General features: G+C 38.5%; 1 protein-coding gene across 1 annotated transcript in view; it reads left to right on the top strand.

Annotated features, from left to right (window-relative positions):
* Positions 1–16,017, top strand: part of LOC115410172 (SRC kinase signaling inhibitor 1-like) — a 98,253-nt gene extending 82,236 nt beyond the window's left edge. The window contains exons 15-21 of the mRNA XM_030121655.1: positions 82–406; positions 1,581–1,923; positions 2,603–2,745; positions 6,160–6,309; positions 6,446–6,553; positions 9,964–10,101; positions 13,980–16,017. Of these exons, the coding sequence (XP_029977515.1) occupies positions 82–406; positions 1,581–1,923; positions 2,603–2,745; positions 6,160–6,309; positions 6,446–6,553; positions 9,964–10,101; positions 13,980–13,985 (1,213 nt within the window). The 3' untranslated portion in view covers positions 13,986–16,017. The remainder of the gene's footprint in view (positions 1–81; positions 407–1,580; positions 1,924–2,602; positions 2,746–6,159; positions 6,310–6,445; positions 6,554–9,963; positions 10,102–13,979) is intronic.
* Positions 16,018–18,003: the final 1,986 nt, after the last annotated feature.

Genomic DNA, 18,003 nt, shown 5'->3' on the forward strand with positions numbered 1-18,003 from the left:
ATAGTATTTCATTGGTTTTTGTTTCTAGATTGTTTCTCTAACATTTTCCAGGACCTTCATGGTCTCCTGTGTGTATTGTAGTGTTTTTTTTCCCCCCTTTATGTACAGACAAGTCACTGAAGGTGTGTGGAAGGGTCCTGAAGACCTCCCTAGCCAAACCCAGAAGAGAGCAGAAGACCTGAGCCGGAGCTCAGACCTGGATATCCTCAACAGTCCACCTCTTAGTCTCAGCGACCTGAGCACCAGCGCTGGCCTCGCCAACTGGATGCCCGTGTCCACCGCTGACGCAGACACATCGGGTCCTGAACAGGACATCCAGCCGTCAATGACCTTTAGGAACCGAATACTTGATGAGCTTCCGAGTCGCCGTCCTTCAGATAAGGCTGTGTCGGCTGAAGTCAGACTGGTAAACAGCTGTTATTACAGTAGAATCTGGGGTTTAATGCCTTGTCCTGGTAGATTTTACATTACAGCTCAGTAGTAACATAATACTAGTAGGGAATTACTTTAATAATAGTTCATTATTAGCATGTAATTACCAAAGTGATAACCATGGGTGTGTACATCTGAATGATATTAAAGTGAAATTCATGTAAAGGGCTAAAATTGAGCAATGACGGGGGAACATTTTTAGATGGTATTAAGGTATCTAAAATATAGTAAATGGTAAATGTCACTACTTATATAGTGCTTTTCCACAGTTTTATGATGCCCAAAGCACTTTACAAAGCCTCACATTCACCCATTCAGGCACACACTCATACACCAGTACTAGTATATAGGATTAACAACAGTAATATGGTAACATAACTGCTTCAAAATTATGTCAGAATTCTTTTTCTTATTATTATGCAGAATTCCAACCTTCTGCAAACTATACATTTGATGCCACGACTTGTTACCTGGAATTACTTTTCTATTATAATTTCTGAGGACTTTCAGCAGCAACACATTTAGTTCTGTTTTACATATTTTACAAGTCATACTTTACGGAAAGACCTTTTCACAAACCTCTATTTTTTTTCCTTTGTTTTTTTACTTGAATAGAAAACACAAGCTCTTAACATTATGTCTCTTGATGTTTAGTTTAATGTAATACTACACTGAAGTTACCACATTGTTTCCCTTTTACCCTGTCATTATGTTTTTTTGTCCCTTTATTGCACAGATTTTGTTAAACCCAGGGTTTTTCCAGGCTTTTACACAGTAATTACAGGACATTATTTGTTATTGAGCTATTACTCCACTATTATCATGTTATTATAACCATGCGGTACCTGTTATCCTTCACTTTTGGGCCAGTCTAATATTCACAGTGTCCATTATTTAACACTATGAAAATGTTGGTGTCAGCCAGATGGCGAACATCCATTTTCATTTGAAACAGCTTCTGACTGTCTTATCAAGACCCTGTGCACACACCAGCAGCATTAGGTTTATAATTCTATCTATCCATGTTATATTAGAAAACACACTTCCAGAATGTGTCTCAATTATGTTTGTTTTTCCATCTGTGCCTGTTCCTGTTAGTAGTGTGAATGTTACAGCCCATCATTTGTCTATATCTGTATATATGTCAGGCAGCAGAGCGGGACTGGGAGGAGAAGCGTGCCAGCTTGACCCAGTTCAGTGCCCAGGACATCAATCGCTTGCTGGAAGAGACCCAGGCTGAGCTGATGAAGGCCATCCCGGACCTCGATTTCGCTGCCAGGCACATCAACAAGCCAGCAGTGCCCCCCAAGCCCCAAATAACCATCCCAATAACCTCTACTACAGCCACTTCCTCTGCAGCTGGGACCACTGGGACCACAGCCACTACCACCACCACCGCCACACCCAGCGGGGACCAGCAGCCTGGCAAGGTGCAGCTGGCTGCCCAGAAGTTGAACAGCATGGAGGGGGCTGGTTCACATCGAGGGTCAGGTGGGGTTTTTGTGTTTTTACCGCAATTTGGAGCTGTATTTTGTTGAGCTGAAGTGACTAATTGGCTCAAATTGATAAAAATTGTCAAATTTTCTTGAATCAAAGCTGTTTCTCTAATTTATCTGCTGGTAAACATTGGTTCCGCGGTTGTGTTTCACATGGATGCTTATTGTGACACCATGACACTAGTATCAACAAGATAAGAATAAAAAGGCAGAAAATGTCTATATGCTCACGTTTTATCATTAGAACCATCAGTTAGTCCTTTAAACTTTTAAGCTTTCACACAAACAAAATTAGTGAGTTGGAGTCCAATTTGTGCAAAGAAATTCAGTGCACATATTCTTTGTAGAGGGCATTTGTCATTTGACATAGATAGATAGATAGATAGATAGATAGATAGATAGATAGATAGATAGATAGATAGATAGATAGATAGATACATACATACATACAGAGATATAAATAGAGATATAGATATTTTTATATACCCTTTTATACTTTTTATGTTTGTTGTTTCAGCTGGTTCTGTAATAAATGACAAGTTATCACTTTCAGACATGTCTTTTTCACATTTTTGCTATTTTTTTGGTCTATTCCAATATTCGTTTAATTGTATCAAATCAAAGAAAATCATCAATAGTTGCAGCTCATTTCATTGTCATTTTTTTGTCCACAGTCGAACTCAACGTGGCTAGATATCGTACAGAAAAGCCCTCCAAGTCTCCCCCACCGCCCCCACCACGCCGAAGTTTCCCGTCCGCTCATGGTCTCACCACCAACCGCACTGGGGAGGTCATCGTCACCACTAAGAGCCTGAAGGTGAGACACTGTGAGGCTCCCATAGACACCACCGGTAATCTTCAGCCTTAGTACGACCACACTGACCTTAAACACACCAGCAGGACAGAGGAGCGAGGGTTTTGATGCAGCTTTTATCTATAGCTGATTAAAAGTCTCAGTGTCTGGGTGCAGGTTTATGAGCTCCAGTCCTTCCCCAAAGTCTCCTTTTTCTATGAGAAAGTTGCTGAGTAAAACAGTAAAGTAGCCCAACTGTTCAAAGTCATAGTTTTAACAGGGTGCTGGAAAGTTTCCATCCTCTTGAGCCACGCTGACACAAAAGGGGCCACACTGGTCCTGCAGATACCTACTGGCACTTGTATCTATATAAAAATACTATTATAATTCATCTTGTTATAAATAAGACTAGTTAATAAATACAGAAGAACTTAATATTTAACAGATCTTGTCTAAACAGTCATATCAGAAGCCTAAAGAAGGCAGCGTTCCTCTGTATTGTAATCCATATTATTTTATTCTATTATATTTTTTGCACAGACAATACACAGTCATTTACCTACTATATATATCTGTCTTTTTTAAATAAGCAAATCCTTTTCTTTTACACCAGATACACATACTTTAACAGCATCACTATCATCATGTCCCAAAATCCTGGAAGAAGTTAAACATTTTTTTCTCAAAATATTCTCAAGAGATACAGGAGTGGTTAGTATCTGTGTAACACACCCTTGTCAGTCCTGCTTTTGTGATTAAATGTCTTTATTTTTGATACAAGCTTAATGAATAAACAGACCAACCTCTTCAAAACCAATCCTCTCCATTTCTTTGAGTTGGTTAAATGCCAATCCTCCTGCGCTATTTCTGTGTCTTGTTTTTTTTCCACTTTGCTTTAATATATCAGACAAAAACACAATTGGGAAAAAACAATTATTAAAAAAAACAAAAACTGTTCATCAGTTCTTTCGCTGCTTGTTTACTTGTTGTTGTCACCTTGAAAGGCTCTGCTCTTTCCTGACCTTTCCTGTTAACTGCAGCACGGATTCTGATTGGATTTTTCTTTCGTTAGTAACTTTACTTGGAATCATGAAGTAAAAAAACTGCCCGGATGATTGATCAAGTGTAATAATAAAATAGTGTTTCCCAAACTTTTTTTTGGAGCACTCACTTTTTTTTTTTAAGTAAGTGACAACCTAATTCACAGTAGGTCTTATTATCTATAAATCATGAGAAGAGTGGATGAATGCATAGATGAAAATTCATGACCATTTTGAGCCATTTTTGTACATCACCTTATAATATTGTCATATAACATTTATACATTTTATAAATCACAACTCTGTGTTTGTGTGCCTATGTGATTGAAAACATATTGTCGCTGTCGGGCAGAAACCTCTTATGTCCAAAACGGCTATTTTCAGGAAACTGGAAAAACAATGCATACTTGAATCAAGTGGTGCCAGGCACAACAAACCCTGCCCCTCACACGTACTGTAGCTTTTTTTGGCATCGATCCAACTGATGTCATCATTTCTATGCATGTACTGATTTCAGCATATCAGTTGCCTCTATATATGTGCCATGTTTGAAGTTAATTGAAACAAAATTGATGTTTTTATAGACATTACAAATGTCGCCCATTATAAGTAAATGGGAGAACAAAAAAGATTTTTAAAAAATCATTTAAAAATTTAATTTTGACCTACTGTTCCCAAAATGTAATGACATCTATCCTGGGTCACTGGCAATGTATATTCCCAATTTGATATGAATTCAACCAATAGTTTTGCAGCTAGAGTGTTAACAAACAAACAAACAAACTGAACCAAAAACAATACCTCCTGCCTCCCCTTTGGGGGGCAGGGTAATAAATGAATGGAGTTAAAAGATGTAGTCACAAGCCGTTTTCAACACTTTTCATTGGTTAAATATTTCCAACATTATCAGGTCAATGGGAAGACTGACCAATAGAATTGTTTTATGACAAAAAAAGAAAAAGACCAAAAATGGACTTCCGAGGTTTCCACATGACAGCAACAATATACACTTATATTTGAATTTGAGACCAGTCTACACTATGTAAATACTTAATTTAGACATATTTAATGCATTTTAAGGCTCAGTAAAAGAAATGCAAGGTGCACCAGCACAATTATCAGAACAATACAAACAGTCTGATCAAAATATGTTTCAACAGACCAAATGATAATTTATTTTACAATCCAAATAATATCTACTGCAACCCACTGGTGGGTTGTGTCCTTGTCTTTGCAAATGGACATTATAAATCTAAGTTACTTACAACATGTCACTGAGCTCTGCCTTTATAGACTCACAGCCTCATGAGTCTAATACATAAATGAGAATGGTTTTAAATTAGAGTTTTCCTATTAGCAAATGCGGCATGAAATAAGTCAGTATTTAGAGCATAAATGTCAAACTCATTTTAGTTCAGGGACCACATTCACCCCAGTGTGATCTGAAGTGGGGCGGACCAGTAAAATACTGTTGTGGAAAAAATTATTAGACCATCAAAAGTCATCAAAACAATGGTTGTGTAATCAAGTACTAACCCCTGTGTGTATCATGCGACTAAAGCAGACAGAAAAGAAAACATGGAATGCCTAAAAGCACTGTTTTTGCCAGTACAATGCCATAGATATTGATGTAAGAACTGAAGTGATTTTGATTATTATCAAGAAAGCCATGGAAAATGGCTAGATATCAGCTCTGAAATTAAACTTTTATGAGCTATTTTTGTTATCATTATATTTGTCCAAACAAATGTACCTTTAGTTGTACCAGACATTAAAATGAACAAGAAACTGAAGAAAACAAGGGTGGTCTAATAATTCTTTCTGCAACTGTAATCGCAGGGAAAAAAGTAAAATTACTTTATGAAAATATTTATATCTACAATGTTTCATAAAAAATCTAAATAACAATGAACAGCCTGAAATGTCTTAAGAAATGTAAGTGCTAACAGTAAGTGTTAACAATATTATGTACGTTACAACTTACAAATCACAGTGGATCGACAAATACACAAAACAATTAGTAACATGTAGTCTATTGGACATTTCAGGTTGTTCATATTTTTTCCAGATTTTTCACATTTTTGTGAAAGGATAGTTTTTAAATCTGAACAGTTTCATGTACCTTGACTTTTTTTTACTATAATGAATACATTTTGAGTTGTCAATATTTATAGGTTATTATGATAGTACTTTACTGGTCTGAGACTGAATTGGTCTATACGCGGAACCTGAACTGAAATGATTTTAACATTCTTAATTGTTAATATTTTCAGTGTCCTTTTTGCATTTCACAGATTCACTCCACAGGCTGTATTGGTCTTTTAGGCTGGCCTGTTTTGGCTCATGTATGTTTAACACCTGTAATTTAGAGCTTTCATTGTGTTTAATGTTCCTTTAGGCGGAGGAGGACGTAGACATGCCTAAAACTCTGGTAAAGTTGAGGCGGACTCCCTGTGACACCCCTCGACCTGCCTCGACCCCACCTGTGATAGCAGCGTCCGCCATCCAGGATGAAGACGACGAAGAGAAGATCATCGCTGAGCTAGAGGTATGACACCGTCAGAAATCGGCTTCCGATCGCAGCAGTAAAGGAAGCACATTATACTGTGGTGGTTATTATTGGCTGTCATATCATAACATGTCTTTGCCGCACTTTTTTTTTGTACAACACCTGTGCGTTAAAGATATTCCAGAGAACGCCTGTAAAAGAATCTACATGTAATAAACAGTACAGCAGCCAACCAAAGGCCGCCCCTACCCCATCATGCATCTTTGGTTCCCTGGGCAAAAAGGTAAAATAAAAACCCGCAGCAGCATTTTCCCTCCTTTTTTATTCCCTGTCCTCTTCTAATTCCTTCTCCCTTTATATTTTCTGCTAAACTAACGCTCATATAGCTGGTAATATGAAAAGTACCAGCTGTTAAGTTATAAAAATCAGCTTGTAAAATAATAGATACAGTTTTATTTGGTGTCAAAAACCTGTGTATTTATATCCAAATCTTTTTTTTTTTACACCTCTATTGATTCTTGTGCCTCTATCAAATTCCAAATAAAGACGTACTCAGAGGAAATGTGTAGCTATCAGACACGTCAAGAGGAGTAAAATCCAATTTCAAAATTCTATCCACTTCAGTTCGCTTCATGTCACTGATTTAAAAGAAAAGAACCAAATGCAATAAATGTGTCTTTGGACTTTTATGATAGCAAAATGTTATCACATCCACTCCACTTTGACAGCATGGCCTTTCAGTAGATGCTGTACTGATCTTCTCTCTAATCTTGTTAACAATTCTTCTCCTTTGCTGGCTTGGTGCCTTCTGCTTCGTGTGAGCTCTTAAGCAGTCTACATAAGATAATCTTTGTACAAATAGATGTTTGGGAACTTGCTTTTGTTCTGTTTTCTCGGCTAACCAGTGGTGTATTTGTGTGAATATACAACCCTATAAAGTATCGGATGGTGTATTTCACAGTGACTCAGCATGGATCCAAGCACGCGCACAGAGCTGGAGCAGATGTATTTAGTTTCCCTTTGCAGATTCTTAGCAGTGAGCGCACTTCACGACAGCTCTAGTGACAGATTTCACTGAGTAAAAGGTCTTGTTTTTGTTGGAATTATCTCACAAAGGCACTAAGCAGGTAGCTGTCAAAATAAAGGACAGCGAGGAGGTGGGAGGGTTAGGGGTGGGGATTTCAGGTTCAGAGCTGCAGACAGAAGCGCTTCTTTGTTATTTTCTCACAGCCTGCTGCATTAAATTTGATCCATTTTTATTCACTGTGCTGTCTTTGAAGTTACTTTTCTCTCAAGAATGATTAATGTCAGTAGAATGGAAGAAAATATTCAGTTCTGTCATAAAAACAGATTTCTAAGTTGCCAATCCAACTGTTATCTGTGTAACGCTCATTATAATGCAGTCATTGATTATTTAGAAATAACAGTTGGCAGAACATTCTTAAAGGTTAAAGGTGTGAGTTTTGAACATGCTTGTGTTTTTATGTGAAGTTTGTTTGGCATGTCTTTTGTGCTGGGAGTGGTCATTTGCTGACGTTAGCTAACTCTATTACTAAGCTAACTGTCTTGGTGTTCAACATCCATGATTTGAGCCTCAGTGGTGTAGTCCAGGGTATATGGCCGTATATGGAGTATACCTACTTATTTTTCATTCAGCATTGGGTATATGCACTTCTAAATCCCCCTAATGCGCACCATTCAGTAGTATCTGAGCCAAATTGCCCATGTTTTCCCCTAGGCTGGTGAAGCCATGACCCGCCCTACTCTGCCTCTAATTGGCTAGTACTCGGTACCTTCACTGATTAGATTGGTTAACTTAAGGCATGAGGACTGATGAGCCAATCAGAGGCAGAGTAGGGCAGGTCATGCTGAGGAAAACTGCTGACTTTTTTTTTTTTTTTTTTAAATATTGCTAACTTAGCGCCAGAGCCAGGGCTCTGCTTAGCGCTGGCCACCTCAGGTGCCAGTGCCACCCCAGGTGATTGACAGGTCACTGCACATCTTATTGGAAATGCGAACAAGAAATGAAAGGCTATTGTTATCCTATGTTTGCCTCATGTTGAATACATTTCCATTCATGCAGCTGCTTGTTTAACCAGTAATACCTACAAACTGTTCCTGATCAAGTCATGAGAATTTTGTAATAGTGAGCAAATACTACTGATGGATTTGTGGGTAAACTAAATAGAGTAGTCTTACATGTCACTGTTTCTAAAACGTCATTTTCTGAACTATTTAAAAAAAATAAATAAATAAAATACAAAATAGGACAAATTTTGAGTATACCCACTTCTCCAGGGACCACTACACCACTGATCAGCCTGTAAGATGTTTTCTATGTAAAGGACTTGGATCGTTTTCTCAGTGATAAACCTTGTCCTTGTGGATGTGTGTGTGTGTGTGTGTGTGCATGCGTGTGTTTGCGTCCTGAATGATTCACTGCCTCTCTTCTGCTTATCAACTGTAGAAACAGTACACAACACTAGCGACTGTTGGCTCAGAGATGGAGGCTTTTAATGTCATCAAAGACCAGCTCCAAGCATAGACTGTGTGAAAGAAAAGGATGATGCTTCTATGACATGATCCATTGTTTTTTAAATTATGCCTCAAGTCTGTTTTTTGGATGTCACCATCAAGGTTTTTTTGGAAGCAGAAGTGGCCATATTTGGACAAAAGCGTTAGTCTGACGGTCCAGTTAACCACAGCTGCTACACAAAATGCCCTTTCATGACTTCCACTAGTGCTGCAGCAGCATTGAGTGTCTGTGTGGAAGAAAACCATGTTTTATTCAATAAACAAATAAGTTTGCTGTCACTCAAATCCAGACATGGCAGACCTCAAAGACTTCTATCGGCCCTAAAATCTTATTCAGATCAATAATTTACAAAAGGACCACCAGTACACCCATTAGGGGTCCAAAGCATTAACCCATAAAGACCCAGTGCTACTTTTGTGGCAGTTCCCAAATGAATTATTCTCTATATTTAATCATTTTTAAGTGATTTATCACCATTTATCATAATATTATCCTCTGTGTTTTGCATTTTTCAGTGTAAATCATGTATTTTCTTATATTTAATTCACTGATCATTTAGATGTTAATGAAAACTCAGACTAAACTTGAGGGTTAATGAATCAGAAACAGGAAAAAAGTGACTTTTTTAGCAAATATATCAATAACTGAATGTAAGAACAAATGTTTCCATCCACTGTCATTGATCAAACTCCATGGGTTTTACTGGTGAATCAATGTTGTAGAAGATGACAGTGTTTCCACGTTCACTACGGAGCCTCTGAACGTCCAAATGGGTCATATCTGATGACCATGAAAGACGACAAACTGCATTACATTTGCATAAACTGTTTACATCAGTAGATGCTTTTGGTCGCCAGTGGCTGTTTGGGTCTTTATGGGTTAAACTGCATTGGATTTACTTTCAAGACACAGTTGTTGGCTCCCAGCACAAGACAGACTCCAACACAACCTTCATGTAAGCACACAAGCATGTTATGTACTGAACCTTTGACCAACTATTTGTGTAAGTCTTTGAAAGATGCAAAATATTACACTGCAATAAATGAAGTGATAAAAAAAGAACAGTTTTGTGCTTATGATGATGGGCTTTGAAGAGCTATTTCTGTGAAGTAACTCATTCATTGTGTCCTAATATGAGCTTCCTTCTGGGTTCACAGAATAGCAGTAACTCCCCAGGGCCAACCAAGGGTCCCACCGTGGCAGCCAGGCTCAAACACCTTCAGCAGGGCAGCCTGGAGAGACCCAAAACCCGCAAGCAGAAAGAGGATTTCCCTAAAGTCCAGGGCCAGCAGCAGGTATTCCACTTCTAAACAGCCACCTCTGATCCTACGTCTGCCTCGCTATCTGACTCTCCTCTGCTGTAACTTCAAAGGAGGTTTTCCCCCACTGCGACTTCTTGGAAATGAGAAAAACTGTAGGCCCTACTAGCAGACATTGTGAAATCACATACAAGGAGAAGGGGGAGGCTATATATCTCTTGATTTTTACCAGTTCTTGATGTGTGTTTTAACATTTAAGTTACTGGATCTAAACTAGCTTGCTTAGAGAAGTTTTTGTCGTACAAGTATGTCGATGTTTTGATTTCCAGAGGAAGATCTCGGTGGTGCTTGTAACTGATTAAACTAGCTTTATTATAATCGTCAGATCTATTCGGATACGTTCTCTGCTTCCAGTGTGCTACATAATCCTCAATAATGCCACGGAATATCTCAAGGTCACAGTGATATTTCTCCATGATCCAGCCATGTATTCTCTCACTGAGTCTTTCCCTTTATCTCTCACTCTATTCATCTAATAATTACAACGTGCTGTTCATTTTGTGTTACCCATCCGTTAAATCTCAAGGTTAGCAGGCAGTTCTCCAACATTGTTGGTTGGCAGCCTTTATGCTGCATTGTACTTCGGTGGGGCTGGTACTGAATAGTTACCAGCCTGAAAGCCTATACAAACATACTTAACATTGCCTTTTAACAGCATTAAAGCTATAAGCTATTATGCAAAATGTCAAGAGAGAAGCACAAGTTTAAAGGTCACCTGAAAAGGCTTACTTGTTGGGAGGTATCTCAGCTGAATGTGTTGAACAAACCATTCATTTACAGAGTAACAGAGCTGTTGGCAAGTAGATTTGTGCATGAACAGCCTGGTGGTGAGTGAGGTAGGAGACAGTAGCGGAAAAGCCCAACGCTCCTCTTCAGTTCTTGGCCAATGAACTCTGAAAAGCACCTTTTAGGTTTGAAACTCCATCCGTCTTATCTGCTCCTGCAGACTCTCCAAGCTGCCCCTGACATGCTGAGTGGAGCAGCCTTGACCCACCCTTGGCCACACTGCTCTAAAATATAAAAAGAGCTTGCAGGAATTTCTCAGTAAGAGACAGCGATAACTCATCCAGCCACTGAGCTGGGAGCACCTTAACCACTCACACCAGCTCCATTTTCAAGCAACAGTCATTTTTCTCTGTTAATTCTACTTTTTTTTTTTTTTTTTTTTTAAATTAACTGATAAATCAAAGCAAATCCAGCTTTAGTTTAACATACTAATAATTGTTTTCTTCATACATTCAATACCTCATCTGTAAGATAAGCTTATCAACATGCCTCTAAGAGTTTATCTATATTTTTATGGCCAGGAGCAGCTCACCCACAGGAGTCTGTTTTGGAGACTTGTCTGTGATGACTTCCTGGGAAGGACAGTGTCTTTGACAGTACATCCCATTAGTGGTAGCAGTAATTAGCTCATGGCTAACACGGCTGACCTCCGCTTGACACAGTAATGCCATCTGGGTATGGACGGCACTACGTCCTTTAAAAAAATGACAAAAATTAGTATTCATGCTGGATTTGTGTGGTAATGGGCCGCATAGCAACTCAAATGTGTAATATCCTCGTTTGTCCTTTTACTGCCTTTTAAACACTAGTCATTTAGTCCTGATCTGTCTCAAAGCATAGTATTTCAACATCAATTTTTGCCTAAAATCTTTTTTTTTTTTTTTTTCATGTAGTCAGGAGTGAACTCATGGCTTGAGCTGACACCAGACATAGTGTTAATATAATACAGAAACAGATTCTGTTAGGTATTCTCAACTCAGTGCAAAATAGTTTGAACAAATACACCAGTATTATAATCACAATACACTGTATATTGTAATTTACCTTTAAAAAAGTGATTTGGTTCAACATCAGTAGATGCATCTCTTTCACCCTGTACATACAGTGTTGTGACTTGTGGGTCAAATTACACTCCATGTATGATATTTAATGTAACTAATCATGAAACAGTAAAAAAAAAAAAAACAACAAAAAAAAACACATTAACAAGCAGCTAGAATTGGGTGCAACCTTCATCTGAGTCTCTTTAGTTTTATTTTGTTTTTTTTTTCCACCCCTTTTCTGCTGCAGCTGAAGGATGCAGTAAAGTTCACTTGATGCCTGTTTCTAGATCAGCAGGAGTCGTGTAGCGTATGTGTTTGCTTCGGGCAAATGAATGCATTTGAGTGATGAAAGTGTTTGTTAACCAGAGGCTATTATTGTACAAAAGAGCACGCACGCAGAATAACTGCCAAAACAATGTGACCAAATGTTGCACATTATATCACAAAATGGTGTCGTTTATAGTTGCGCTGCCTTGTGCAGGCTTTTTATGTCCTAGCGGGCAGAATGAACCAGGATGCACTTACTGTTTATTTCATTCCGCATCTGAAAAAGGAGACGAGTTAGATGTTGATGTAGAAGTTGCTGCTTTGCTGTGAAAAGAGGCGGCGCACTTTATTCTGTAAATCCCTTTGGAGGCATGGGTGGTGCACCTGTCTCTTCTAGTCCTTTTGTTCCTGAGAGCACTGAGAGAGCCGCACATATACCAGTGTCCCCTTGAGGCACAACGGAGCACCTTGTCACCACAAACTGTTATTCTCTATTGTTGAACTTAAGCTGTTGTCAAGCGTGGATTCTTCCTTTTTGTACATGCTGTTCTTACACATTTATAGACAATATAAGCATTGGGACAAGATGAAAAGGCTTTTTTAAGATTTGATTTCGCCTTTGCACAGCGTTTGCATCCTCTAAGTTCTATCCTTCAACATTTCTTGAGGCTTCACTGTGCATACTTCTCAAGGACACACCCAAAACCCTTCTATCACGTCTACGCCTGGCTTGCTCTGCGCCCTGCAGGCATGCTTTTCCAGAGCGGCGTGCCATCGCAGTGCAGTAAGCAGTCGCGGCCATTAATCTTATTAAACGTAACATGTTTGTCCTCACAACCCTTTTTGCCTCAGTGAACTTTTTGGATGGACAAAGCGTCACCAGCCATGTGCGGCATAGACGTTTAATCGAAGAGAAAATCTACGGTGCTCTAATGTGTGAAGCCATTCATTAGCACTGGCAGCAAAAAGGATCAGGGGACGGCCAAATTCTGGTTGTTTTCCCAGTTTCTTTATTTATTTGGCACATAAAGGAGGCTCTGAGACTCCTGCGGCTGCTGTGGTGGTAAAGAAAGATCAGTTCAGAGAGAAGTGAATGTTTTCTTAGCAACACCCAGGAGCTTTGGCTAATAAACGGCTGTGGGCAGTCAAACAGGGAAGATTTTCAGACAGTCTCCTCTCCTCTGCATCACATTATCTCTCCTCTCCTGCCTTATATTTCATTCCTCCTGTCCCTCCTACACTGCTCCTCTTCCATTTCCTCCTCCCTTCCATCACTCAGAAAAGGGGAGCAGCGAGTCCCAAAGCCCTGACGGCAGAGCGGTACTGATCACAGCATCATTTCTGCCTATACAATACACAGCTTAGTGACAGAGGCTTCTTCCCTCTCTGATCTATCCACAAGCACAAGCGCTGTCATCCGATGCACCAAAACCTGGCATCCCCAGCGGCCAATCAGGAGATTGAAGCACAGAGTGATAGTGAAGGGTGGAGCGTTTGCCTTCACTGACTCATGAGTCACACACACACACACACACACACACACACACATAGGTCTTCACAGATGTAGCTGTTAAGACAAATTTGAGAAACATTGTCTGTTTGTAAATTTTGATTTTTGTCTTTTTTTCTTTTCCCCCTCCCTTTCACTGCTTCTTGTCCTCATCCAAATTTCCGCCTCTTGTTTTTGGTCTTTTTTCAACATATTTTGCTCTTAAATCCTCCCCTCTGTGCTTGCTTTGTGCGTCTGCACCGAGGCAGTGCTGAGCTTTTGTCACTAACTGCTTTTTTTCTTGCACTACGGCAGAAACCCTGCTCATTCTGACCAATCATCACTTTTGCTGACGTTTCCCTCCGCTGCTTTTTTCTCACATCATTTTGATCTGCGAGCCAGCCAGTCTTTACCCCCCCCTTCCCCCTCCCCTCCCCCCTATCCTCTTGCTTTGCTTTCTTCATTCTCTGTCTGCTTCTCAGGTCTCTCAGGTCTCAGCTGGACTAAATACGTGAGGAGTGAGTACTCGGATCATTCTGGTTTTGGACTCCAAAATCCTAGTTAAGAGATTTTGTAATTTGTCAGATTTACAAAGAAGAGTTTAACTAATTTAATCATCATCTGACCATCAGCTAGAGGTCACCAAATTATGACAGTAGAGCCAAATAGAATTCTTTTACGAACCAATGATTCATTTACTGCCCCATGAGACATAGCTCTGTTTTACATTAAGTAAAGACTGAAATGTTCTGGATAAATTTTATTGGTTGTATCTATTTGCTCTGGACCTGCAGTAACAAGCAGTGCGGGGATTTCACTTTTAACATCTGTGCTGCAAATCCATCATCCATCATATCTAACAATCATTTGATTACAAATGTAAAGTAGGTTTGACCCCAGATTTTTGTGCAGACGTTCTAACGAAACCCTAGATTTGGAAAATAGGCTCAACAAAGAGCTGGAATGAAAGGGTGAACGCTGAAACTTGTTGGTTGAAGCAAATGTAAAATGACAAGAAAAATAATCCTGCACATGGTTTATGTGCTGTTTGACATTTCGCCGGAGGGGAATCTGAATCTACGAGTGTGTGATCATAACACTGGCAAAAATTTAATTATAAAATGATGTTTCAATATATAGTGAATACATTTATGGAATGTATTAATAGACTCTCAAACAGCATTAAAAGCACGGAAATAGAAATATAAAGTATAACCTAAAATCACTTCTCAGATATATTGTATGTATATTATATGACCATTTAGTTTTTGTTTGAAGAGATCGCTTTATTAACATGTAAAAAATAAAGTCTCATCTATGTTTTATATAATCAAGCTTTTTTTGTATTTTTATACTTGGAAAAAAAAAAAGAGGATTCATAAGCATGTAACACGTTTATTCTGTAAATTATTATTTTTCTGTTTGAAAGATTTTTTATTTTTTCTGCTAACCATAATCATTTGTTATAGAAATCACAGAGACCAGTTAGCAGTGGAAGAGTGGGAGGTACTCCAGATGGTTGTGATGTACGGACAGAACTAGTACCACCACATTATTAAAGCACATATCCTCCTTCCTCGAAAACGATCACCTCACTGATAAAACACCCCATTTTGTAGCTGTTTTCCTCTATTATAACCAATAGTGTATGTACACTATACAGACTATACAGTTTAAATTGTATTGATGGTTTCTTGATGAATGTGTGATCGTTCAAACCATTTGTGGATGTTCAGAAATCATGTATATAGACCCAAATAGTATTATACAAATTTTATGTGAATTTTTTTAGGCAAAAAAAATAATCCAAGATGGCATGCATACTGTATACATTCCTGGAAATCTGCACGCTGGGTCAACAGAGGTCTCATTTTCTTGTCAATAATTCTGTGTATACTTGTGAGTGTATGATAGAGTAAACAGAAATTGTACAGTAACATAGATTTTGTATTATGTTTAAATGGGTGGGTAAGGCCCCTTTTACTGTCAGAAAAAAGGAAAAAAAGATTATTACAACTATAGAGAAAGATATTTGAATGATATTGTATATCAACTACTGTTCCTGGAGTCTGAGAGTGATGCTTGCCGTGTGGGATAATTGTTGTTTGTGAATTGTGAAGAAGAATGATAACCTACTACGAAATCAGTATACTAAAGACCAACTTACAGTGCAAAACACCACGCAACTTTGTGTATGGAGGGTAAAGTTGCTGCTTCGTGTGAGAAAAATCAACCATACAAAGGTTGCTGCTTTTGTACGTTCCTGTTGTGTTTTTGTGACAATAAAAGTGACCCTCTTATACATGACAGTTGTAAGTGTGTCGTCTGTTATGGCCCGAGTGTTTATGGAAATGTACCTTGAGGTGGTAGGTATCATACAAAGCAGTGATTCTCAACTGGTGGGTCGCGACCCAAAAGTGGGTCACAAACCCCTTTTCAGTGGGTCATCGGCCTTTGTCTGGACCAAGGTTATTATCATTAACGAAAACTAACAAAATGATGAAAATTAAAATTGAAAAAACATTTTCGTTAACTGAAATAAATAAAAACTATAATTAGAAGAAAAAAAACGATAACTAACTGAAACTGTATTGTGTGTTTATAAAACTAACTAAAACGGTTAAAAATTATGGGAAAAATTCCCTTCGTTTTCGTCTTTGTCAATGTCGGATTGATACGAAATAGATTTATTTCGCTCTAGCAATTTTAGCTAGCAGCACCATACGACACTTGATGGTCCGTCACTTGTGGTCACTTGTGGTTTCCAGTCGTCTTCTGGTCCCCACTCTACCTGGAAACATGGAGACTAAAGTTGGGAGAAAGCAGCAGAGTCCTGTACGGGATTTATTTGAGTATGACGGAGAAGAAGAGAAAAGATACGACAAAACTAAAATTAATACTAAAACTAAACTAAAACTAAGCATTTAGGAAAAAAATGAAAACTAATAAAAACTAGCAAACCTGCTCTAAAAACGAATTAAAACTACCTGAATTAGAGAAAAAAAAGTCAAAACTAAATAAAACTAAACTATAATGAAAAATCCAAAACTATTAGAACCTTGGTCTGGACAAAAATACTGTACAGACACAAACCCTGTGCTTTATTTTTTATGGAGTTGAGCTCCGCCCATTCATACTCCCCAACAGTAGGTGGCGGTATTGCGCCGTAATGCTAATTAACATCAAACAGTTCACAGAATAAAAGAAGACCCACAGGTTACTATTCATATCATGGGGAAACTCAGGTATGACAGCGACTACATCAGATATGGTTTGGAGGACAAAAACGTCAGTGTGTTTAATTCTTGAATAAGTGACTGAATGCACTTTTAATTTTTAACACTGCACTTTGTTGGTTTTGGTTAAAACAAAGTATGATTTTCATCACAACTTTTTTTTGAAATTTGTAAAACCTCAGTGGTATCCTAATTATGACTCATGCATTAGTGTTTCCGTGCTGACACAGCTGAATCACTTCCCTCACGGTGAACAACTTCAAACATGACTCCATCATAAACACAGTCCGCTTGTTTATGTAAAACAAACTGAAACATCACTTGGGCATTTTCAGAAATTTTGTCACAAAGTGCATTGTGGGAATGGGAATTCCACACAGCAGTAATTTGGCTGTCTGTTTGTGAGTGCTGAACCCAAACGTCACCTTTATCTCCATCCACCGACTACTCATTCTTTACAACAACCCTGGTGGGCTGTATAATTTTATGTTGTAGCAATCTGGCTCATTTTCTTGTCAAATTTGTGATAAACTGCTTTCACTTTCCACAATGCACTTCGTGACAAAATTTTCAAAAAAGGCTCGAGTGACATTTTGGTTTGTTATGTAAACAAGTGGACTGTGTTTATGATGGAGTCATCTTCAAAGTTATTCACTGTGAGGGAAGAAATTCAGGAATGTAAGCACGGAGAGACTAATGGATTAGTGATAATTAGACTATCACTGGGGTTTGATGCATTTGAAAAAAGTTTGTGATGAAAGTCGTACGTTGCTTTAAAATGTTGATTTAGAGTTAAAGGGAATATTTCCATATTTAGTACCACCACCTGCTGGTCAGTTTGGTTTATCATTAAACTTCTGCGTTTTCATGCTGTCATATTCTGTATTATCTCAGGGTCAAATCACACCATCTTTTTATTAAATTGGTGAAGTTTGACTGTTTTCAGTTTGGTTCGTGGCTGACAGTGAGTCCTGAAGACAAACCAGTTGAGAACCATTGATATAAAGAATACCTGCACTTCACATGAAGGCACTAGCTTTGAAGAGCCTGGTTAAAA

This window comes from Sphaeramia orbicularis, chromosome 19 (genome assembly GCF_902148855.1).
Source record: "Sphaeramia orbicularis chromosome 19, fSphaOr1.1, whole genome shotgun sequence".
Classification (NCBI taxonomy): Eukaryota; Metazoa; Chordata; class Actinopteri; order Kurtiformes; family Apogonidae; genus Sphaeramia; species Sphaeramia orbicularis.